This window comes from Struthio camelus, chromosome W (genome assembly GCF_040807025.1).
Source record: "Struthio camelus isolate bStrCam1 chromosome W, bStrCam1.hap1, whole genome shotgun sequence".
NCBI lineage: Eukaryota > Metazoa > Chordata > Aves > Struthioniformes > Struthionidae > Struthio > Struthio camelus.
The window spans coordinates 3,198,028-3,224,237 of NC_090981.1; the positions used below are offsets into that span (position 1 = coordinate 3,198,028).

Consider the following 26,210-nt stretch of genomic DNA (forward strand, 5'->3'; position numbering starts at 1 on the left):
AACAACACTGTGAAGTAAAAATAGGCAAAGAAAGAAACACTGTTACAAATCTTACTAGAAACATGATCAGATTTTGCTTCGAGTTGGATTGGGTCAGTTGCATTATGAATGACAATGAATATCTTTTATGTTTTAGAAGGATAGTAATTTTACTTTGGATTCATGGTAGTGTAACCTGTCAGACAAGAAAACCTCAAAAATACAGAACAGTATTTTTGCCATTAGCCCACTGACTCAATGGGAGCCACATCCAGCCAATAAAGCTAATTTTGGGTTATGAGTTTCCTTGTCCTGATATCTTCAGGTGGCAGTCAAGAAGATGAGTCCTGAGCAAGGAAATGCTTCTATCAAAATACAGTTTTTTCTAAATCTAACTTGAGTGCCCTACAGTATTATTGGGAGAGATAAAAAGACTCTGGTCTTTCAGAAGCTATGGATACTCCCAATTATAGATTTTAAAGCCAGAAGAGACTGTTTTATATCTTGGTCTTACCAAGGCAGCAGAACAGCCCCACCTAAAAATTTTTACATCAAACTCTAAAAAATTGCAGCTTGGGCTGACTTGCAGTACATTGAAATAGCTGCTAAGTACGTGATAGAAATGAATCAGTAGACAGAATAGTGTGTGCCTGTGGATTTTTGTCCCCAACCTGGAATCATCTAAGAAACTATTGTAATTCATTTCCTCACTGCCAATGGGTGCAGTCATACTGATGGCAAATAACTTGCTCCTTACCCTCTTGGGCCCAAATAAATTGTGGTATAATGTTCTGAACTGCTTTCGGGTATAGTTGCAGCGATATGCTCCTCCCATCAGGTACTCTATCACCAAACCAATATCCATCAGACTTATCCGATAATCAGGAGGTAAGTTTCCCTGCAATGAAAAGAAAGAGGATTGTGGGGGAGGAAAAAATGGTTATTATTGGCATTGTTCAATATACTTTATAACTATGTTAGAATAAAACAAATTAAAATAGTTAAAAACAGGAAGGTATTATTATGCTGGTTAATTAATTCACCTTAAAATAGATCCAACCGAAACCTGGATATTCTCATTTGGAAAGAAGACATAAGTTAAATAAGAAGGTGAAGAACTTGTTGACAGTAACAGACGACATCAGTACACAGTACTTATATTCTTCAGCTGGGGAAACAAGGAACATGACTGCAGAACAAAAAGCAGGAGGATCAGCACACTTGAAAGGTCAGGCGCAATTGCTGAAGGCTAGTCTTGCTAGAGAGCACCTTTGCCGCACCATCTGACCCCCATATCTTCTGTGCTGGCATCTCACTGGGCTGCCTCATCTACTCTGCTGCGCCACTGAGGTGATGTCATGTGATGTCATTTGCTCACATGAAACCAGCTCCTACTTGTGATCTTCACATCCTGACAGGTTTCCTTCCCACAGTTCAGAAGAGGAATGGCGGGGCAGAAAGAGAGTTGCCTTATCAGCATACCTACTCTAGATGACAGCGCATGAGTTACTGTTATTGCTAGTCTCTAGAGGAAAGGAGGGTCTGGTAGCTTCCCTTTTGGAATTATGCACAAATAAATGAATAGCTTTGCTTAAATTTTACACCTAGTGTGAGGAAAATATCACTGATAGTTGTGATAAACAAAATTTGTGACTCCATTCTTGGCTAATACTTTGGGGTTTTGTTCAAGAAGAAAAATACAAGCCCAGCAATTTTCCTAGATGATACTTTCTTACACTCCCGAAATATTTAACTGAAAACTTCTCTAAGCACAGTAATCTTGCAACCTAATTTCCAGCAGTGCCGAGGAGCTCTTGTCCCATATACAGAAAAAGGAACTGTGTTTGTGGTGGGGGTCATTAGCAGGATCCTGGAAAAAACTTCTATATCATTGCTCTCCCATTTCTTTTCCTTTCTTATTCTCTGTTAAATATAATATGAATTTTCAGTGTCATCATCATGCATCATTCTTCATGTACTCTGTTGCACATTTCTTCCTTCCCTTTATGGTCAAGCCTGAAAATGGCACCACTGATGTTATGAATTCTGAGATTTTGCCTACAAGGGCAATATTATCATCCCTTTACAGGAGAAAAGGGCTAAGGGGAAGGGATTGCCCAAAAACTAAAATTTGCCTTCCTCTCCATATCATTGCCTCTGAACTGTTCAGCAAGCAGTTCCCTACCAGAAAAGAGGGCATGATTTAGCAAGTCGGGAATAGGTCACCCACATCTAGAGATGTTGTTAAGAACACCACAGATTTACAACTCTCTGTCCTGTATGTCATTGTGCAAGGGATGTGATTATGCATGAAAGATGGAAAAAGAGATAAATTATCCTTCCGTAAACTGTGAGCAGTAGCCTTGGAAAAAGAGAAAATTAGTCTAGTAAAAAATTAACTTGTACGGTCAACATTGCAGAAGGACCAGGAAATTGCAATTTTTAGCTTCAAACTTATTCAATGCACTCTAATAAAATAATCACATTTGCTATAATGATATACAGCACAGATTACAGTTAGCCTGTAGATTTCTTTATGTGATCATCACAAGAAGGTTAATAATTCACATGGAACAATTTTATGACTGCTGCATCTTGCTGGAAATATCTGCACGTCTGCCTGGCTTCTCTGCAGATGTGCTGATTAGATTCAGAGCAGAGATGCACTAATGGGGAACAGATGGCACCTGGCCATTACATAGCTGCAGAAGAGATGAAATGGAGGCAAAGATCCTCCTTCCTCTTCTCCTTCAGCCAGGAAAAGCAAAGGTTATTTCCATCTCTGCTCACCATGGTGCAGAAGAGTTGGGGAGGGAGAGAGGGAGGCAGCGCTGTGGTGTGCTCTCCCTGCCAATGGGCTGGGATTCGAGGGGATGGGGGATAAATATCAAGCAAATTGGGTGGCAAAATGTAAGCTGCCAACTACCTTTCAGTGCTGCCCCTTAGCACAGCCCTTTGCACTCTTCCTACTCTTAGCTAATCTGATGGGGGGTTCACTATGTCCTGCAAAACCATATCAGCTTATTTGTACCCAATCAATCATTTGTATTTTGAACAGTTTAAAGAAAAATCATCATAAACCAAAAAATTAAGCACTGTTTTTTTCCCCCAGAAATGTTCTCCTCTCTCCAGAATGCTTAAGGCAATGAAAGTTTTACTAGAACAAGGAAGAAAGCACTGGCAGCAGTGGGAATAACTAAGCTAGTATTGTAGTTCTTCAGCAAACTCTTGCTGTCTCAGGAATAATATTAGACACTAAAAATGAATGCTTTGAAGTTATTGAGTGACAAAGAAATATTTGAGCAATTAAAACCAGCATAACAGGCAACAGGGTGCAGCATATATTGGAAAAATTGACTTTCTTGATATAGTTGTTCTGATTTCTAAAACTTAATTGGGGGATTTAGATGCAAAGTTCCAATAAAATAACTTAAATGAAAGATGTATCTGAATCTCCTAGAAAATATTGAAACACTTCACTGAAGAAAATTCATAAAAGCACAGCAGAAATACACATTTTATACTGACGTACATATATGTATGGCTATGTGCTGTTAACAAACACAGGGTTACTTTCCCAAAGTGAGGAGCCACGATAAAGTCTTGGACTACCCTTGCGAAAGGAGTTATGCACGTGCCAAAGTGTTTGCCCTATCAGCAGACACACTGAACTACCACAACAGTGATAAGTCTGCTTGTAAAAGCTGCACGCTGCTGCGAATGGGCCAGAACTCCTCCAAGAACAGCAAAAAATTGAATGGGATAATTCAAGTAGAGCCAGGTTGGTCGGGAATGAGAGAGGAGAAGATTTGATTTTGGGATAGGATAGGTACCCTGATTAATAATCAATTAACCTATCAATGCTGAGATAAGCTTTCTAGTGCTAATGCATTATTCTTTTCCAGTAGTAACTTCCATTTTTAAGCCATAACTAATCAATTATAGTACTTTTTCACTTCATATATATTTTTATATTCAACAGAGAATGAACCTCTGATTTTGCATTCTGAGGAATACATAGTACTTAAAAAATTCTGAACAGCAATATAATACCTGCTAGTTCCCTGGAAACGTAGAAATCCAGAGGTAGTCCAGAGCAAAGGACTTTGAAAACATATATGACCCGAGAGCGAATTAAGACACAGTCATTATATACCCATTTTTGGAATAAAGAAGAAAAACATTGATCTCAATTTTCACTGTTCTTTGTTAACTAGTTCAGTCAGGGGAGGATTTTTTTTCTGAAATAACCAGTAGAGGGCAACCTCCACTTATGAAAAGGTTGTCAGGCACAGCCACTATTTCTTCCCTCTTGCTCTGAATGCACCAGTTTGTACAGTCAAGGGAGGAAAGTCAACCCTCCATGTGAAACTCTGTACCCCGAATAAGATATCAAAAAGGACATTATGCAGACGATGCAGGCAGGCTTGACCCCGTGTGTAGGTACCAAACTGAGAGGATCAAAAAGAGAGATGAACACAGTTCTCTAAAGCAGAGTCATTGGAGGAATAATTTGCCTGGTTAATCGATACATACAGAATTTAAGCCCTCTGATTACTGTAAAGTCTTTTAGCGTGTTTCTCCATGCCTTTGCAATTTGCTGCCCAGAGCTAACCGTGATACCTGGAAACCCAGAGAGGAAAATAAGCTATTGGTGTGTGGGTGTGGGTGTGTGTGGGTGTGTGGGTGTGTGTGTGTAAGCTGCTGCAGACAGGATGGTGGCAGTGTGACTTCCTTTCTGTTGCGCAAATTCTCTGCTATGCCAAGGAGTCAGGATAGTCTTTCAAATCAAAACGAAACCTCCCAGAGATTTATACAGATATGTAATACAATGGCAGTAAATTAAATAATACTTCTATGTATGATTTGTAAGCAGATGTTTTTTATTTCAGAATTCACAACAATTAATATATTAATAACTTTTTATAGCATGTACTCTTTTGCATAGTGCAGGTTTTATAATTAGGATGCATGCATAAAAGCGCAGAGTATGCATATCCTTCAAGTGTTATCTCAAACATTTTTTGTATTTATGCTTTGTGATACTGTAATTAAATCTGAGAGTTTAGGTATCTAGCTTCAAAATGTGTATTAACTCAAAAACTAGCTTCAACACTGTGGTCTGGTTTTCATGCATGGTTAGGCACTTAACTGTTAAATAATGACGTCCATTAAGAAGCTATTTCCATGGAGATGTTTTTATTTAAACTGATGTCAGATCTGCTGACTGATTTATAGCCTGGTTGACTGGGAAGGGCTGTAATTGCTCGGGCGGCAGGGCTATGTCAAGCTGTCAGATTTTTCCCAGTGACCTGTGGGTGTTCCTCATCACTGACAAAATGAGAAATAGAGTCACAGTGGTGCAGTTTCTGATGAAGGTGCTGGAGGGCTGCCCTGACCTGTTTATTTTCAAAGCCCTTAACTATATTCTAATAAGAGTACACACCAACTTCACATAGTGGGAATTACTGAGGCTTCAGATGTGGAGAGAGGAAAGAAAGATACATTTAAGGAAAAATCACCATCACCTAACGTTTAGCAGTTACTGTGGAAAAATAATGTCATTAAATATGAATGTAAGTATATTTAATGCCAATGTATGTCAATGTATAGCTATGAGTAATGATCCTCTTTTTGCCTATTCTCATACCTTCTTTTCAAATGCTCCTTTAAAAATACATCTTTTATTAGGGACTCTGGGAAAATATATTGTTACTATATACTCAGTCAAAAGTGGGTATTAAAAAGGTGATGTTGGGGGAGAGAAGACGTTTGAAAAGGAATCTTTTTTAATGTAAGAAGACAGATAATATTTGTTTCAAACATTTAAAGGCACATAAATAACTGCATATTTAATAAAGAAAAAATTCTATTAACTTGCCCTTCAAGATGAGCAGCCAGCCTAAATACACTCTAGCTTTACTCTGCTCCATCCAAGGGGATTTATGCATAAGAACAGTTTCAAATTCTTCTGTAGACATTTCAAACTTTCTGATAGTCACTTAATATATTACATATAAGTGAGCAATGATGATGCCATGTAACACACACAAACAAAAACATCAGAACTTCCCTAAACATTGCTACTGATTATTATATAGGGTTATTTAATAGAAAGATGGTATCTGAGGCATTGCTACTTCCCTCCTCTATTTCCCTTTAGTTCTGCCCAGCTCTCATGGACAGAAGAAACTACCAATCTGTGCTCTTACAAAATGTCTCCATTCCTTTTTCTGTCTTCTCTCTAGCTATTCCCATGTAAAGATATCTCATTACACAAATATACTACCCTTGAGGTCCATGTTATGTAATGTCCCCACATGCTTTGGGAGAAAATTCAGGTTGATGAGGTTAGCTGCAGACTCAATTGTTTTCCTTGATCTATATATTTAGAGGATAAGAGATTTTCATTCATTGCTGCTGCTGCAACACCTTTACTCCTGAACACGTTGCTAAAGGTATTTGGTGTTTTCTTCCTGTCACTGTATCTTTCTGTATTTCTCTCCTACCCTCTTAATGGGTCATTCAAATTCAAGATGCTTGAAATGAACTTGACAAGGGGGCAGGGGAAAGTTGCACTATTTCTTTTGTACGCTTCTGCAGAGGGAGGCGCTTACAATGTACCACACAACACAGCATGAGGAACCATTTCAATGAACTAGGATCCAGCACAAGGAAAATGGATATTTCACAGACTCAGGAGTTAATTAACAACATGGAAATTAGCTTTGAGGTTAGCTGCAGGTATGGAAAAATACAGATATCAGCATAAATCCACATGGTATGTAAAAGCCTACAGTTCTACTAACAGAAGCACTAAAACTGAAGCATCTAAAACCATGGAGAAAGTAAGCCAAGTAACTTGCTGATTGTGCATTATATGCAAAAACTTCATATTCAGGACATTCAAACTGAGCATTCTGATATGGCAGGGGAAGGAGAAGGCTCTGATTGAAAGCTCATGCAAAACAGAGACTGTATCTAGCTACAAAAAAGCAATCATGACATTATCTCCAACCTACCATCTATTGGACTCTTACCTTTTTGACGTCCCTGACTAGATGATACAAAGTGTTGGATGGTCCGTGCCTCTGCAAAGGACAGATAAAGAAGAATAAAATATTTTTGCGCTATCCAAAGAACATGCAAGATATAAATGTTGAAATAGCTTTCTCACCTTAGCAGTTTAAAAATCAGGCAACTGAGAGCACTTCAATTATATAGTGTTATCAATTATTTTAAAATCAATTACAAGAGCATTATTTCACCAAATTTCTTTTTTGTGCAAAGCACTTCTGTAGCAAAACCACAAGAACTGCCATACAGGGTTAGGTAGGAGCAGAACAAGGCACAGAGACTGGGAGGGGGCTGAAGGCAGACCAGCAGGAGAGACGCAGCCTTTCCACGCCCACAGCCTCAGCTCCCACTGTCAGCAGCTCAGAGCGCTCCTGCACCAGAGGTTGCATCTGAGCTGATGGCCACTAATGGTACATATAGTCTGTGAGCTTGTCCAATTCTTTTTTAATCCCATCTGACATGCAAAACAGCCGATGGTAATGACTCCCACAATTTTGATTACATGTTGTGTGAAGTACTTTCTTTTCAGTTACTTTTTTGACTGTTGCTGATGTTTTCAGAGACTTTTATAGGAGGCCTCCTTGGCTGTGACTGATGATAGATATGAGAATAACACTGCACGTGCACAGTCTGTGTTTCCCTACATACACTACTCCGCAGTTATCAATGTTCAACTTGATGTGTGCCAATCAGTGTGATTAGACTTTCCTGCAGTTCTTCACATGCAACTTCAAATTTGCCTATCCTGAATGGCCCTGCATCACCTTCAGGTCCCTTGTCCCTTCTCTGTCTAGTCACTACTTTTCAGATCATCTCTAAATAGACTGAACAACATTAGTCCCAGCACAGGCACTTGGATGACTGATAGTGGCCTCCATTTATGCTGAAAACTGAGCATTTATTCCTACCCACTGTTTTCTATCCTTTGAGTAGTATTTAATCCACAAAATCCTTACCTTCTATGCCATGAGAAGCCTAATTTATTTAAAAACCTTTAAGGATTAACATTGTCAAAAGGTTTTGAAAATCCAAGTGTATCAAGTGCATCATCCTTATTCTCTTGCATGTTGACTTGAAAAATGATAATAGATTTCTAAGGCTTGGCACTTCTCTATAAAAGCCATGTCAATTTTCCCCCTTGACATAAGATTGATTCCTGTGTCTATTAATTCTGTTCTTTATTGTATTTGTACAAATTTGCCATGGCAGAAGTCACTCTTGCTGGTCTGTAGTTTCCCAAGTCACTCTCAGGGCTCATTTTAAAGTTTGGCACTTTTTATTTGGGCTTTTATTCCTTTGGCGCTGAGGCTATTATGGCTGCGGTATGTCATATACCACTATTGGTAGTTCAGGAATTTCACTGCCAAGGTCTATTTGAATTCTTGCATGAATAATTTCCGGTGATTTCTATAGTTCACTTAATAAATTTGTTCTAAAAGGTCTTCTTTTAGCTGTAGAACTGAAGACTTTCCTCAAACTTATTCCCTGTAAAAATTGGCTTTGGTACAAGAACTACGCTGCTTACCTCTGTAGCGAGAAAGCTCCTAGGCTTTCTTTTTTTAATACATAGATGCTGGTGTAGGTAGGCAAAGTTCAAGCCAATCAAAGAACAGATGGAAATCTCTGGCTCTAGGGCAGCACAGGTACCTGATCCTCTATATCTTGCACAAATTTAATAAATTCTTATATTTGATATTTTTGAAAGACTGACTTCTGGTCACCATCAGTATGAAACATCTCTGGATAACAGCCCGCAGTGTGGCAGCTAATGATGGCAGTGCTTTGAAAAGTATTGGCAAAACAAAGCTTTTTGAAAAGTCTTATGCACTATAACACAATCTCTTTCCAACAGACAGAGCTAGCAAACATAAGAGCTAGACAATTCTTGAAGATTTTTTTCCATACCACTCAAGCAATTCTAACTTCTTGGTTTCTCCCAGTAGCCAGTTATGATATGAATGCTGGAATGTGCTTTGGAGTTGGGAACTGAGAAGCAATTTGAACCTGTGCAGTTTTATGTTTGTTTTAAGGGTGAAGATATAAAACTCACAAACAATGTTTTAAAAGTCAAAACTATCATTTTTGGAACATTCTGTGAAAACATAGGGAGGTCCTTCACTGTAGTGTCACTCAGGTCTCCTGAAATTACCAGATTTTACCTTTAAAGTCAGGATGTCTTCCCAGTCAGTTTGCTTTTATTTGTTTTCTGGTGTCCGAGTTTGATTAACATTTGCAAGATTTGTCTGAAACCATGGAGAGTCTCAGGAGTCATATATGACCATCCTACAGGTGCTAACTTGCCAGTTACTGTCTTCCAGCCAGTGCAGTCTGCCTACATCTAAGGTCTATCATATTGGAATTACAATGACCACAAATCAGTTGGTAGTATGTGGGGTTTAATTTATGTTTCACAAAATACATACAGAGAGATTAAGTGGGTGAGTCACAGAGAGCTCCATTACATGAGAGACAAAGCTAAGAGACAATGTGGACTTCTAATATGGAAAATGTCCCCAGCAGATGTTGGCTGCCTTGTGCATCATCATGTCATTATAATATGGATGGGAGTTAAAACAATAGATACAGAGATAGAAAATTTGCCTTAGGTTGGCCCTACCGTATTGTACAATTCCTCTAGCCGGGAGATGGTGAGAAAACGATGCATGCTTACTCCATTCTCTATGAGTAATTTCACAAAATCCACTCTGTCCAACACCAGTGCATCCAGCATTGCTTGCTCAAGGGAGCCCACCTGCAAAGCAAGCGATTAATTCAAGCTGTTCCTGGGCACTGAAGGCCATTTCCAGCTGCTTCTGTCACCCTGGCATAGGCAGAAACTCCTGCCAGAATCCTGAGGGTTGCTTTGCTAAGCTTCAAATGAGATAATCACAGCTGTAGTCTATATCGATTTCTCTGATTCAGAGAAAAATGAGTGTCAGTGTTAAGATTAACATACTCTAGGAAATTCAGATTAGCAGCAAGGAACTGAAACCTAGGAAACTGGTGACCACACCTCTACTCTATTCAGCATCTCATTATTAATTATCTTTATTTCTTGCTTTCCAGACAAACGTTCTATTTATATTGGATATATTTATTATATATACACACACACTCACTTGAATTCAATCCTTATGAGCTTTCTCCTTAGTTTGTGATGTTGAAACTCAGGGAAAGTTTGAAAGTTAGAAAGCAGAAACAGTTTCACAAACAGTATTTTCTCAAAGGGCAAAATGCAAGAGGTCTTCTTATACATAACATTCTTTTCTATCTCTTTCAGGTTGGTGAGAGATGAAGAGATGAGAAGGTACTTCATAGTTACAGCTTTTAGCTTGCAAAACGATTGCAGGCAACAGTGTTTACAAAAATTGTCACTATGATGTGGTGATGGAGCGATAGCAGCAGTGGCAATTTAGTACCATCTAAATCTCTGCTGCATGTTGCTACATGCCTATGCCCAATATTGAAGGCAAGAGAAATAGTCCTGTTCATTCTATAGCTGAAAAGGTAAGGATCTTTTAAAATCCCAGCTTTCAGGGGCAGCAAGCTCCAGAAACTACAATTAAAGCAAGTATATTGAAACAAAATAATTTTCCTTTGCTATAATTTTTCCATGGGGAGATGTAAACGCTCATATAATGATGGGGCTAGCATATGAATTTTTTCATGAAAATGACATAAGAAGTGTCATGATATTGAATATGGTGATCCAGCTAAACCTTCTGAACAAAGATGTGGGGGGGTTTAAGGTGTGGTGGGTGGAGGCCGGGTCTCTCTGGTCTTGCTGGGTGACTCCACGAGATGGAGTTGTAGCATGGGAAACTACTGCTCCGCTGCCCCACACAGAGTTCAATGTGTGTGTGTGGGTTCAATGTATATTTACAGCCCTCTCACAGAGCTCTCCCGCTGAGCAGCCTGGCCACAGTGGCCCCTCAAAGGGAAGATGCTGACCAGGGGAGCCTGTCTCACAGCTGGCGACAGCTGGAGCCGGGGCGAAGCAGGCAGGCTGGTGTCTAGCAGCGCTGGGCACAAAATTGGGTTTGGAGCCACAGCACTACTGTGGTACCGTCAGGGCTCAGCTCTCCTGGTCCACCTAATGACCTCCAACATCTGTGCAGCATAATTTTGATGTCCAGTCATCAGCAAATTCAGTATATAAAAACATATAGTATGAAGAGCCCAAATAAATTTTGCTTTTCCTTTAATTTATAGCCATTTTTTATTTTACCACGGCTTTGAACAGACACTTGTTTTTCTCAGTATTCAGAATGATTTTTTAAAACAATCAATGTGTTATTTCCTATCTTTCTGAAGGTGTGGTCTTTCGGCATTAAGGCATTGGTAGATGTCACCATTTCCTTGAACAAGCGAACATTTTAGCATGTTTGTAACCTTGCCTGCTTTCGGTAGCTATGAATAGGAATGTTGTGTTTGACTAAGAACATGACTCAGTATATTTTAAACCCTCACAAAATTGATTCAAAACCACCACCACCAAAAAAAAAAAAGCATTTAATGTTGCATAAGGTTTAAAGTGTTTTCAGTAGAAGATGCTGTATATATACTGTACCGGCCATTGTTGCCCATAAACAAAGATCTGACTGCGGGCGATGTCTACTCTGTTCCAGGCTAATGCTAGGCTCAGCTGGTCGGGAGCAGATGCATTAGCTCCTGTGTATATAGACAGGGGTGCAGGGAAGAGAGGAGGAGAAAAAAAAACAAGACATACTTTAGACTCAGTCAATAGTCCACCATAATAATCCCTCTTAGTCAGAAGTCTCACAGATGTCCATGTCATTTCTGCAACTAATCTCAAATTAAAACAAACCCAAACCTTCTCTTGTCCCTGTAATAAAATACTGGTTCTCAAATCTAAATCTATAGTTCTCAAATTGTCTCATTGACATTAATAATTACCTTACAATGCCCTTGAAAAGATATTACATTGGCAGATTCATTTGCAGTGGAGTGAGCTGATCTCCCTCCACTCAAAGAGGAAGCAGAAATAGACTTCAAGAGTGCTCCTGCTCCAGTTGCAGGAATATATACATATATATATATATACATACACACACACACATTTATATATATGTGTATGCATGTGCATGTGCACCTGCACACATACATACACAGACATGTGCATCTACAAACAAGTTCAACTCACATGGACTCCCTTATTTAAATAAACATGCATTTTATGCACATCTTTTATGTATTCCTGCCTGATAAGGGAGGATTCTGTACCAGCATAGGGATTTATCTTCTACCTGTTTGCACTTAATGATTCTGGTGGAACGTTTCCCCTCACACATGTGATATTCATGTAACCAAGCATGTCATAGAGCTGGTGTCAGTAAAATATATCTCAATTAAATAAAAAACTATGCAGATGATAGGATAGGTTTGGAGCTGTTTGTTTTTGGAAGGCAGGGTATGTTTTTCCCTTTAGTCTTAATGGACGCTGTAGGACATTCCTGCCCTGTTGTGCTTTTTAAATCTTTCACTAGGAGTTTCATGGTTATTAGGTGATTTATAATAACAAAATGGTATTTGTGCTTCGATGTCACAGAGGGAACTGGCCTGAATGAGCTGATCAACCAAATAAATAAAGTGACCTTTGACTTTTAACTACATGCTTGCTTATAGAGATTAGATGATTGTATAAAGGCTCATTTTTAAAAGGCCTAATACCTTCACTTTTTTCTTGTCTTCACATATTCTTATACTGAAAAATGGTCCTCATGGAGTGAACACAAATAAGAGCTTTACATTACTTGAAAACAGTTCTGTTCCCATTTCCATACTAATCAAAACTGTGAATGCAGACTCTGAAATCAGAGGCACAGAAAGCATACAGTGTAATATGGCATGGTGGCTGCTGAAATCCTGTGAAGGATCAGTTCAGCAGACCTCAGGAAAGCTTAGCTTACAGTTTAATTCCAAAACTCTCAACTTTTCAGTCAGTTTACTGCCATGAAAATTTGCCAAATATTTGGCAATTTCTAAAGCAATTATTTGGGAGAGGGAGGACTGTAGGTCAGCCACATAATTTTCATTTTATTACAGAAATGAGCTCCAAAAAAAAGTCAGGTGATGCAAGATAGATAGATAAAAATGAGGAAAAGGAAAACAAAGTAGTGAAAAGAGAAAACCACCTTTCTGCAGCTAAGAAGTGACAAGAACAGCCCTGTGTGTAAGACAAAGATTCTTTTTGCTTTATACTGTGATACAGACAAAAGCTCTCATGGGAGACCTCATGGGGCACCCCAACGACATCTGAACCTTTTTGAGTTTCTTATGTAAGCAACATATGACATTCAAGAATAGAAATTATTCACCTTTGGGGGGGGCAAAAATGTCTATACAGTTCTATTTGTAAAACCAGAAAAAACCTGCCCAGAGAATAAATAATATTCTCTCTTGCTCCCAGACAAACAGAAGATCCTCTCAAAATGTCAGTGGGCCTCCTCCTTCCCATCTGTGTGCCTGCAAGGAAAGGGAGAGCCTCGCCATGTGCTCAGGTGAGGTACCTGGTGGCAGCAGCTGAGGCATGCAGGCAAACTCTGCAGCCCAGGAATGGCGATGGTGATCCACCTCCTAACTTTGCTAAACTGGCTGCAGCAGTAAGGTCTGGGTACCTGGGGAAGCTGCCTGGTTAGAGATTGTTTTGGATGAAGAGGGGGCAAAATGGGTTGGGGGGAAGAAGGGGTTACACATGCTATCCCCAGTTCAGCCAAACTCAACCGAAAGCATTGAGGTTTAGCGTGGCTTCAAGGAAACACCTTCTGACCTGTAGCAAGGAGCTTTCTCCAGGGGCCTAGTGCTACTGGGCCTTTTTGTGCTTTTTTGTGCAGGAATGGCTTTGGGAAGGACTGGGTTGTTGGGTAAACATGGGGCCGCCTGGTTTGTGTGGTCGCGGGGAAGAGCACTAGGCATGGGGCCTGGAGTGGTTGCACCTCTTGAACATAACCCAAGCCCAGCAGTTAATTAAGATTGCTTTCCTTGTGCATGTTTACTGCTCCAAAAATTGGGGAGAGGGGAAAGCAAGACATGATCCAGCCTCTACCTCTCTCCACAGCCTGCAAAGCTGCTCGCTGCAGAAGGGTTTTCCTGCAGGCAGCTGTGCGGTCCCAGAGGCAATGCTCTTCTCAGTGCTGGTTACTCTAATGGTTCCTTTGATTATCTAGCAGAGTGCTGGAAACATTTGATAGTCGGAGGAAACATATGGTTTCTCAAGGGGTTTTTATACTTCACATCCAGACCAGTCCCACAGTTAGCAGAGCCTGGGCAGTAAGCACCGGCATGCCCTGCCTTTCATGAGCGTGGCAGGGCAGCGGGCCCCAGCAGCAGGGCTGCTCTGAGAGCTTTTGTTGCTAGGAAATCCTTTCACTTTTATCTTTGTTTTGCTGTCTTCTGTGATTTTCAGGTGAGTTTAGATTATGGTGGTGTTACATGAGAGGAGAAACAAAACAAAAGCTATGGGAATTTATGCAGAATAGCATATGGGCTGGGGATGCAGTTTAATTGATTTTATTCCAGGATGCACTGATGACTTTTGACTTAACAGAAAAAAGAAAGTATTCAGGCTATTTCAAGTTAAATTCTACCTGGCATTAAAAAGCAAAAATAATTCCACTAATACAAGAAATATTCTCTTGAACAAAAGTGAGGTGGGTTGTCTTAAGATATTGTTTCATCTTTGCCGTGGAAAACAGTGGGAAAACTGTGAGTAAGGATTGCGGTAGGTGTCACAAACCATTCATTGATCTGACTCAGTAAGAAGAACCCCAAAAGTGACTCTTGTGAGGAAAAAGGCAGAGTTAATAACCTACTGCTCTTATCAGCTCAAACCAGAGGATCACACTGGAATGACTTCTTAGGCCCTTAAAATTGCCAGTGGTGAGAAATTAACATTTCTTCTCCTCACAATTCTGTTTTACCCAATCTCATGGAAAGATTCTCTGCTTTGTTCCATTGTATTATTTTAATTACCATAGTATACTTATTACTTGAAATAGTGTTTTAGGCAACATGACCAATGTCTATATAATATTTACTTAATATTCTAATGTCTGGCAGAACATAAGATATGTCCCTTGAAAGAATGTACAAGACAATATGACTAATATCTGCCGTGTGGTTCTTCCTTCCCTTCATCTGCTCCTAGAAGAAAAATTCCATTTGGGATGTAATGCATTGCTTTGGCAGTATTTTATGTCAGGGTAGATTTTGCTAGATATGGATACATATTAAGCAAGAGAAGCTGAATGAGCAAGGAGGATATCTGTGACAGCTGTTAGTTCCTGCAGGTATTAACTGTATATTCTTAGGCTGGCCATCCAGAGCGAGCTCTGGATGAACTCAGATCTCTTGCACAGATTCATCTGGTAAAAATTCCATTCACATCAGATGATCTATCCGATATCTTGGACCAAAAATGCAATACACCTTGATGATAAAGTCTGGGACCATCAAATTGACTCTGTATCCTAGGTGAGCCAGGGTACAAGTCAGAAAATAAGTATTGTGCCCTTGCAGGATCCCATGTTACTGAGGAGATGCACTACAGGTTTTTATAAAATGACTGAGTTTTACTGTGACCAAAGTAAAACCTGTGATGGATTCTCTAGGAAGAGTCTATGGTACTTAGTGGTCAGGAATCTGGAAAGCCGAACTGACACGACACTGATTTATCTAGACAGCGATCATTGTTGGAAACCCCAGAAGACTCATTTCCACAATGCTTTTAAGTACCTCGGTACCTCTTTGAAGTGTCATTTAAATAAAAGAATTAGATTAGGAAAAATAGAAATACAAATTAACTTTTTCTTCTGCATCTCAGTATGTCTTATATTGCCTTCTGCTTCACAGATTGCAAGCTCTTTGGAGAAAGAACTGTATTTCCACTGCATTTGCTACAAGCACCTTCCTGGCATTTAACAAATCAATTGGCAATAACAAAACTGATAGCAACAACTACAGGGGCAGTTACCAGACATCTGGCCTAACTCTGAAACATACTGGACTGAGCTAACATTAATCCTTCTGTGTCAGGGATTTCATGGTTGACAGACCATCACACTGTGTCTTCCAGGACCATCTGATACTACATGACGGCTATTCAGTGAGCATGAATCATGACTTACTCCCAGGCTGGAAGGCATGCAGAGACATCAGGTCTGCATTAGCCTAACATGGCTCATCTCATAGGGCTACATGGCAGTAATATCATAATAAGCATGTACCATGCAGCATCTTTTTTCCAAATATTAACGATTGCACTGGGAAGGCTTCTGGAGTACCAGCTGAAACATGACTGGTGCTGCTAGTATGATGTAGACATTGCAACAGCCTTGTGAACTAGGATCTTTGATGCCCCTTCAAAACAATATTTTAGTACATTGCAATATGTTGCCTTTAACTTCCCTGTCATATGTGTTTGCAGCTATGCAGCTGCAAAAGGACAAAAATCCATTACTGTTTCAGTTCCAACTGTTCAAGTTAAGAGAGCACAGACAGTTAAACTGTATCAAATAAATGTACTTGCTACATAATCATGCAATTGGAAACTTACTTCCCACATTTGTATGTCTCTCAGAATTAAAAAAATAATATTAATTTACAAGCCATATGCTGTTGTGACATCCATGCAATATATATCGATAACCAGTTTGGATGCCATTCCCTGGTTTATTGGAGATCACTTCCAAGAAAGATAGAGCTTCTGACAAGATTAAACAAGTGGTTCATGAAAACAAACATGGAAATAATGTCTTCTGCTCAGTGCAGGGTTTGTGGTTTGTGGAATATCCGGGACAAGAGAGTTCCTGCATTGGCAGTGTGCCTGATTCAGGATTAAAGACATTAGTGCATTGCAAATCTTACACAGTAAGCAGGAAAAGATACTCTGTGTTTCCTAATCCTTGTCCTCAACCTATTCCCTGGACAAATCACTCACACCAAGGTGGGATTAGTAATTAGCTTTTATGAATTTTGACTATAATACTATTAAGCAAGAATTGCAAAATCCTGGTCAGTGAGATTGTGAAAAAGTAACCAATAATCACACACTGGTTTCATTCTTTCCTCTGCCCTTTTTTCACACAATTCTGAAGAGGTGAAAGAGAATATTTCCTGAATCCAAACACTCATGAATTTCAAGATAATTCAGATCTACTCTTCAAAGCTGCTGAGTAGTTAGACTGAATTAGACAAATATTTCAGCATTACTACCTTTAATTTCTTGATCTGATGAAAGCCCAGACTACTCATCATCTTGATTTTTTACCATGAAGGGTATATTTACAGAAAGGCAGTGTTTCTTTCAGGTTGGGCCAGAACCTTTGTGCAGTGACACTGTGTGCATAAGGACAACTGACTTGTTTGAGACAAGAGATTTCATCTCTGCACACATTGATAAAAAAACTCATATGTATTTTCATTCTCTGCGATCAGAAAGTGCAGGTTAACAAGATCTAAAATAGCATCTGATAAATCTAATCTTCTCTGAGTATCCTCATAATCAGAAAGTGATGAGGAGCAGAGAAGATGATGTTTAATTTTTAGCTCCTATGACTCTTAAGCAAGACACAAATGCTGCCATCAGCAAATTACAAAATCATGAAGTTCAGGAAAGCATGAAAGGAGATGTCAACATTACTTATGCAGATTCAGGCTCCTTCTAAGATATCAGAAGGAAGGACATTTCATTTACTAAGGAGAAGACAGGATCAATTAGGCACTTGCAAAATGGATGGCCTACATCAGAGAGGACTACTGCAGAATACATGTATATCCAGACTGCAAACTCAATACAGTTGCTTGTGTAAATACAGCAAAAGAACTTTTTAAATAGAGAACAATCCCTCCCAGCCCTATGATTTATTTTCTTCAGCTGCTGAGAGGATTGCTTTCAAGGTGGTTAAAAATTTTGAGGAATCTATGTTGGGATTCAAACCTTGAAAATATACCTGGAAAAAGTGGAATGACAACTTTAAGAAGAAAAGCTGTATCTTACTAATAGGAGTCAAGAGCAGCAATCTCAGTGATTGCCTTAAGAGCAAATGTTAAGTCAGTACACTGTACACTGAGGATAATGAAGGATCTAGTTATATTAAAGATCAAAATGAAATCTGCAATTAAAATATTTCCTAAGGATGGAGGTGCAGAGGAAAAAAGGAATGTGGTGTTGGATGTGATTCTGGTTTCTTACTTTGAATTAATTTCTTTTTCCTTTCCAAAATGCCTTGAGATTTAACTACACGGATGTCTAAAACTTGCTACCTGAGGGTAGCAGCAAAACAGTCATGTTACCTACAGGCCAAACTACTGGCATTTTTATCAAGATGAAGAAAGAAATGGAGCAAGTGATAGTAGAAAAGCCTAAAGAAACAAAAGCTACTGGAGTAAAATAATCCCAATTCATTTCTTCTGTTAGTAGTTATCAACTTGCAATCATGTTTTTAAGGTGGACAGTGCTTGTTTATTCCTCCTGTTCAGACTTTTGGTTTGAAGTAGCATTTATGCAATGAGACTAAAAACTATGTAAAAGGTAAAATACTTTTTTGCTTGGTAAGGTGAAAGTAATTCAGGCCTTCTCCCTTTTCTTTTCATATCGCTTCTGTCAGCCTGCACAGGAAGAAACCAAGAAGAAAACTGAGCCCTGAAACAAGCAAGAACAGTTCCCATTAGCTTTTGAATACCCAGTAGTTCTATTAAATTTTATGATATGACTCAAATTCAAGTCTGCCACATGGCAGTATGTATCCTCTTTCTCAGGTGTGGGGGTGGCAATAGCTTGATGACAGCTGCTGAAGTGCTTCATGAAACATAATTTTCCCCAGTCACCTTCTGAAGTCCATTCCCTAATAATTCTCAGAAATGTGCTTTAAAATTGTTTGGTATTTTTTTATTCTCTGTTTTTAAAATCGGTATAGACTGTGCAATGAAATCCGAACAACAAGATGACCATGGTGATTTTTAAGTCATTTTTACTGCACATGCATTTATGAAAACCCCCATCTGGGGAAATACCATGTAAATGGAGGGCTAGATCCTGCAAACCTTTGCTTGGGTGAGTAGTTCTTCATCAGGCAGGCAAGTACATGTACTTCAGAGCCTTCAGAACCTCACCTCTTTCTGTATTTGCAAGCAGGTATTCAGTTACCTGATAACATCATATGGTGAAGAGAGCCAAGCTTAATTGCCTAAGAGTCTGCAAGATCAGGGCCCATAATGAACTGTAATTTGAAAATATTTAAGAAAGAGCAGATTTATCATAAGACAATCTTTTAAGAGCATAAGCATAACACGTAAGGGCTTAGAAAGACTTCGCAAACTGTGAAGTTTAAGATTATAACTGCTATCAACACAATAGTCGAGTTCTTAGCTCTATCTGCAGAGGATGGAAGAAATTCCATCCTAGACTCTCCCAGGAGGATTAGAAATAAAGATATTTTTCTTTTACTATAGTGCCAGTTTTATCTAAGGGGAGAGAGTCACTTTCTGGAGTTTCTACTAGCCATGAAGATAATTTTAATACTGAAAAGTTCTTTGGCTGTCTACTCATGAGTACTAATCTTATAAATAAATAAATAGTGTATGTGGGGGGGGAGGTCACCATTAAATTATCATAGGTCAGGTAGTCTGAAACTCTGCCAGCCATCCAGTGGTTATGAATCACTAACCAAGATGGATTTCTTGAATTAACATGCTTTGAAAAAGGAAATATGACAGTATTTTAAAATGACAAAGAAATAACAATATTTTATCATTTCCTGACCACTGATGTTTCTTCTGACACATTAGGAACTGTGGTTGGAGAATAAAGATTCAGAAAGGAAAATCAGTGGCTGTGTAAACATTAAAGAAAGAGCTAGATTTGTATAAAGCAGTTGGAGCAAAAAATATACTTCAATTTCATGGTAAAAATTTACTACCTCAGTATGGTATATATTGTCAATAAATGCAGGTTCCAGGACAGCAGAGATACCGAGTTAATCCATTTGGATTGTTACAGGCTCACTGTGAAGTGAAACTCTATTACCTTTCAGTAATGCTGTCAGGATAGCTAAATCAATATCCTGGTGTCCTTCTGATCCCATGCGAAATACTGTGATCTGAAATGTTAAAAGATAATACCATTATTAAAACCATAGGTAACTTTTGAAAACAGAAATGAAATCAGGGCAGCATCTTCTGGATCTCAAAATGTCCTGATTGTTACAAGATGATGATCTTATTCTAGTCATTTTATGGGAAGCTTATTAGATAGGATTAACGCACAGTATTTTTGCGAGATAAAATTCACTAAAGGTAGAAATTGTATTAACGAGCATCCAAAAGGATAATCTTCAGTGATACTTACAGGATGAAATCAGGGATGAAAGAAGTAACATTAGATTTAGGGTGTCCAATACGTTATTTCAGTAGAGTTAACCTAGGATAAATTAGGTGTATTATAGGTTGTGGGCCTAATTTATGGATTATGGTATTGAAAAATGTTTTCCACCAAACCCAGCAACCTATTCAACCTCATGATTTTATATAGCAGAAAGTTTGCTACATAATCTAAAAACTAGGCTTATACTGGGTCCAGAAAATCTTTAGGCATATGTAGTCAGTGACCTAGCACTACAATATATAACTTTCTGAAGCAGTGAGGCGAAGTATACAATTCACGAGAAATGAAAATGAATATGGTGGGGCTGCTCTTTCAGGCCAGTTTAACCCCTGGTTAAGAGTGCACTGAAACATTTAGAAGTGCAAATCCTCTTGCTCCTTTTGTTACTATGGCAACAGCTGCTCTTGGGCCCCTACTTCCTGTGAGGCAACAGAGTGCATGCAGCCTTTTGTTAGTGCCTTTTCTTTACTAATGCAGCCTATGTCACCATTTTCATCTGAACAACTGATATCTATTTTTTTCCTGTTTGTCATAGAGACTGCCTCCAAAAAAATTCCATTTTTCATAACTCAGTTACGCTGAATGTACCGCAGTTACCTCTGTGCTGATTCAAAGTAACCTCAATCCCTTTTTCTCTTGAGGTGCAGTGAAATACAAACAACTATAAAGCTATTTATAGAAAACTACTTAAAAACAGACAGAGGAAGGAATATCAGAATTAATTCACTAGAATTCCTGAGTTTACATTTGGATTAAAAAACTGAACAATTTAGACCTCTTTCCATAATTTTTCAGATCACACACTGGATTTCACAGCACAGCTTGAGATACAACCATTTTACAATTAATTTCCTGACTTCCATTTTTTTCTACTAAAGGACAGAAAACTTTCAACAAAGCATGCACATTCCATTGCCTGGAAGTACCTGAGCTAATGCTTCCTCAAGACATCAGTCTCCTTTACAGCTACATCTCCATTTCAAAAATTGTATGTTAAAACTGCCACAGCTTAAACTGTCCATGACACCTGAATTTGTTTTTGAAGCTATTTATTTGAATATTAATTGCTAAAATCCTTTCTATTATGTATAATGTACATTACTACTGCCTTGATGGAGATGCAAACAATTCACTACCACTGAACTTATTTCCTTATAAATGTTTTAATTAAGTCATATCTTTAATTAAGTATTGTGTAATCATATTTTATACTCATATTCAGCAACACATTTAGCCCTTAAGTCCCAAATTCCTGCTCATATAGCACCACTGAATTGCAACAGTGTGCTAGAATGCTATGCAGCAGCAGGGAAAAGAGAGAGATAAACTGGCCAAGGCTAAGACAATGCTGCAGTGACAAGCTTCAGTTTACCAGCTGAAATAGCCCTGCAAAAAATATCCCAAGAAATTCAGTTTAGCTGTCCTAAAGGCTGCCTCTATTCCACCTTCTCTTGACCCTGGGAGCTCTAGGGAGATCAAAGCAAAATAAGAGATTTTGGCATCAGTGCTAGCACAAAATGCTTGACACTGAAAAGGCAAACTGGATCAAATCACACTCAGCCTGGCTTAGCTCACTTAATCAACTGATTTAGATGCCATCTAAAAAAGTTAATGTGAGAAAGCATTTACATTCAGTGTCTGCCTCAACTAGATGGTTTTCAAATTTGATATAGTTTGACCCTTGAAAGTGTTCCTGAGAGATACCATAAATACTTTAAATGATACTTTAATGATTTATTTTCCTTCATTCCCCAAGAGTCTATGGATGTTTCTGGCAAACCCAGTTGATGTCCACCCTCGTATCACAGCTTTTCGTATCTCCCCAGTGTCTGGCAAGGAAACTTTCCCTGTCAGTGTCTGTTCCTCTGACCTGCAGAGCATAGGTAATATTTCTAGGGGTAGCAATATGCTTTTCTATGTATGTCTCATCCCCAAACATAATAAAAATGTGAACTGATGAGCTCAGCCCCTCTGCTGTATGAGCGTGTGACGTGATTCCCACACCACAGATGACAAACAGTACCACGGAGGTTAGCAGCCAGGCAGATGGGTCAGGAGGCAGAAGGAAGAAAAAGTCTTCCTCCCTTTCCCTCAGCAGGAAAGAGAAACATGTCCCTTGTTGCTGCCAACTCTGGCAGCCATTGAAAATAAGTGGGTGAACAGTGTTGCCGCAAAACAGCCTGAGCATAATATCCACACACTGCTTGGCAATTTCCTTCCCAATTTTGCATCAACAGGCAGCTCCTGGTGAACAGCTCAGCTGGGAGCACTTTGTTTGCAGCACTGGTCTTGGTGGCACCACCATATGGCTAAAAGCCTCATTTGTTCCTTAAGGCCAGGTAAAGCAGTCTGCACATCGGGACTTGAAAATACTGAACAAAGGGAGTTCTGAACATGTAGAGGAAGAACAAACTAGGCTAAACGCATGCTCAGTGAACCCCCAGCTTGTGAGATAAGCTATAATTAAAAGGCAATAAAGCGCAAACACTGGAAAGCTTACCACCACAGGAAAACTAAGGGAAGCATGTTGCATGTATTGGATCACATATAACACCAAATTTCCAACTTCTCTTTCACCCTTCTCCCCTGCCTCCCTTTGTCCCCCACAGAAAAGTGAACCCACTATAGCAAAACAAATTGCTGCTCTATTAAAAATAAAGTAGAACTGTAAATTTTTGTTACATTAGAATTAAAAACCACCTGTCCATAGTAACTACCACTTTATTATTATTTTTTAAGAGGTCAAGCCATAATTCAGACAGTAAAAATAAAGACAAAGAAGATAAATAATTAAATTAGCAATAGGAATGGAAAGAGTGCTCAGAGTCAAATCAGATTTTTGATCATTTTGGGTGTCTTGCCCAAGACTGAATTAAGGATAGAATTTTAGACAGAACCAAGGCAAAATCTCACAGTACTTCATTTCAAAAAGCTGAAAGTTTAGTAGCTCATAGACTCAACTGCTACTGTGAATTTTTGCCTGCTCTGAACAAACAACAATTTTTGGACAGAAAATAGATAAGTCTAACATTCGCCAGATGGTTTAGGCCAGCCCTAACTATCCATAGCAGTTTTCTCTCCTGTCACAGGTCATGAATAAGACTTTGGACCACCCTCTGCAACTTACTGCTCTTCCTCATGCTGTTTTCTTCAGAAACCTTTCAGAGCTAGTTATCTTTTGATCTGTCGCCTCCCAATCTGGTGAAACAGCTCCATTTCAATCTGGAGTTCATAGGAATGTCTTTGTCCTGTAATGGTCTTCTGTGGTTTTTGGAAAGTTGCTTGTTTGTTCTTTCCACTGTTGCCATAAAGCTTGATCAGTGTGCTTGTAGGTTCACAGGGTGGAAGAATTAAGATAGGACCACACACTAATTAGGCAAGGAGCAAACTTTCTCACACATCTCTGCTGATAACATTTCAGTTCCGATATACAGCAATTCTCCAGCTATAGTCTTGTTGCCTCTCATATCTTTGCCAAATGTATTGGTTGTTTCCTCTATTAAGTCTTTAGAGATATTTGCATATGCATATCTCTCATGACATTTACTTTTAAATGACTAAAGGACAATATTTGAGTAGTCATGGCTCTGCAGAATTAATTTTGGAAGATGAGGCTTGCAAGGTGCAGAATGCTCGCTGCTGAACCATTTGGATCATCATCATTTCTATTTTATTTGGCAAAGCCAGTTTGTTATCAAATCAAGTGGCTGCAGCTTCCATTTTCCTTCAGTAACAATTTATGATTCAGGGACAAGGCAGCTGGATTGGAGGAATATCTCTGCTATGTTTCAAGTCCCAGAGCAGCAGCACATGAGGAATCCTGAGATCTTGGGCAGATCCCAAATGCTTCTCCAATGCAGCTTTATGTCAGGTTGCCATAGTGCTTTAATGCTTCATTAATGAAGGTGACTACCAATTCTCCTTGCCTTTTCTCACAATTTTTATCAGAAATTGTCATGGAAGGTTTGGTTTAGGGGAGAAGTTAGGAAAATGGGTTTTACTGAACAATGGGTATGAGGTGCCAGTCACCCTGTCCTCTCTGTGACCCCGGTTAGCCTGCAGGAATCCCCCACTGCCGCAATCGAAGATCATTGGCGGAGGGCTACGTGTGCCCTAGCAGCCCGTACCGGTCAGTCAGGCAGAACGTTCCAGAAGGAAGGCGAGTCTACACGGCCGTCTGCAAACAGGTCCGCAGTATCATTAGGGATCGAAACCGGACCACTAAGAGCAGGGGTCTAGACAAATCTGACCAGTCGCTTGCCTGCGGTCCCAAAGCGGGACAGGGATAAAAGGGGCACACGCGAGCCCAGCAGCGGCTTTTGCGGTGGCAGTGGACAGAAGAGAGCTGAATTCACTGAAGAAGTGGCGGTGGCGGCAAAGAAGCAGCTGCCGAGAGCTGAAGCCACTGAAGCGGCTGAGGAAGCAGCAGCCTCGGCGGCCTGTTTCAAGGCTCCAAGACGCCAGGCAGCCTTGTCCAAGGCTCTCTTCCCGCCGCCCCGCCCCGCCCCGCCCCGCCCCGCCGAGGGAAGCTCTCCGGCCCGGCAGGCTGCGGGCAGCCAGCGCCGCCGTGCCCCCTGATCCGGGACGCCGGGTCAGGCAGCTGGGGATCCCCCCACCGCTACTAACACCGGCGGACACGTGAGTCCGCCCCGCCCCGCCCCGGGGAGCAGTAACCGAAGCGGCACGCCGGCTCGGCTGCGGCCTGCTCGCCTTCAGAGCGCGCGCGGCGGCGGCGGCGGCACACTGCGCCCGGTGCAGCCTGCTGAGGAGCCCTCGGGCTTGAAGCGGCACCTCCCCCCGGGGCGTGGCCTGCTTGTCCCTCCCCTCCCCTCCCCTCCCCCCCGCCTTCCGGCGTAACCACCAGGTACCTTCCCCTCACCGGTTTGAGCCCACGTCTGTACTTGTAATGACCGTAGTTGTTCCTGTCCTGTGCTGCGCGGGGAGTTCAATGTGTGGCTACTGCTGTTGTTGTTATCGCTAGCTTTTAATTGTCATTGTTACCAGTGATACACGTTAAACTTTGTTATCTGCTTCTGGCCGTTAATTGAGAACCCAGTCATAAGTGACAGGGACACCTATACCGCCACCCGAGCCTTTCTTGCAGCGTGGGGCGCTGTGGGGACCAGAGCGTGAGGGTGCTCTGTGGTCGGCTCAGCCGCCCCTCCCCGGCCTCCCGTGACAGAAATGCATCTGCAGATGTTACTCCTTGTTTTTCCTGTCTCCTTTTAACATGGATGAAAAGGGAAAATAAACAATTTTGTAAAACACTGTCTGAGAGGAACAGAGAAGCATACAAGGTTTGTTGTTGGATGAGATAATAATGCCTTATGCTGAAGGCTCTCTTCACCTCGCCAGAAGGAAAGCATGAATTTTATTTCTATGCTTTAAAAGTACAGTTGTGAAAAGAGCAATTGTTCTTAAAATATGGATTTATTTCTTTATTTAAATACTGTTCATAGTTTTTCCAGCATCCTTTAATTCTCATAGTGAGGGAAATGAGAACATAGAGACACATCCTGAAGTACTTACTCAGGATGAGAAATGTTCAATATTTCTAGGTCTCCTCCAAATCAGTCTGTCTTGCTACAGATCTATTTTTCTGGTGATTCCTTTCCCGCAGTTAACAGGTACAAATTTTAGAATTTGTCCACTGTTTTGTTTGTTTGCAGTAGCCTCATCTAGTTTCAGGAGTCCTTAATAGTTCTGACATCTTACTAGGTGCCATTCTGAGGTACTTTGGTGGGTAAAACAC

The 26,210-nt window shown here is 40.1% G+C and overlaps 1 protein-coding gene across 5 annotated transcripts in view; it reads right to left on the reverse strand.

Annotated features, from left to right (window-relative positions):
- The window catches only part of LOC104144135 (transient receptor potential cation channel subfamily M member 3), a 397,790-nt gene that overhangs the window by 50,679 nt on the left and 320,901 nt on the right, over positions 1–26,210 (reverse strand). For all 5 annotated transcript variants that reach the window (XR_011137448.1, XM_068925565.1, XM_068925564.1 and 2 more), the window contains exons 9-13: positions 20,102–20,174; positions 11,627–11,727; positions 9,674–9,808; positions 7,020–7,070; positions 737–877 (exon numbers count right to left, since the gene is read on the reverse strand). Coding sequence is in view for 4 of the 5 variants with exons in the window: in XM_068925565.1 (XP_068781666.1) it covers positions 737–877; positions 7,020–7,070; positions 9,674–9,808; positions 11,627–11,727; positions 20,102–20,174 (501 nt within the window). In the remaining variant the exon portion in view is untranslated. The remainder of the gene's footprint in view (positions 1–736; positions 878–7,019; positions 7,071–9,673; positions 9,809–11,626; positions 11,728–20,101; positions 20,175–26,210) is intronic.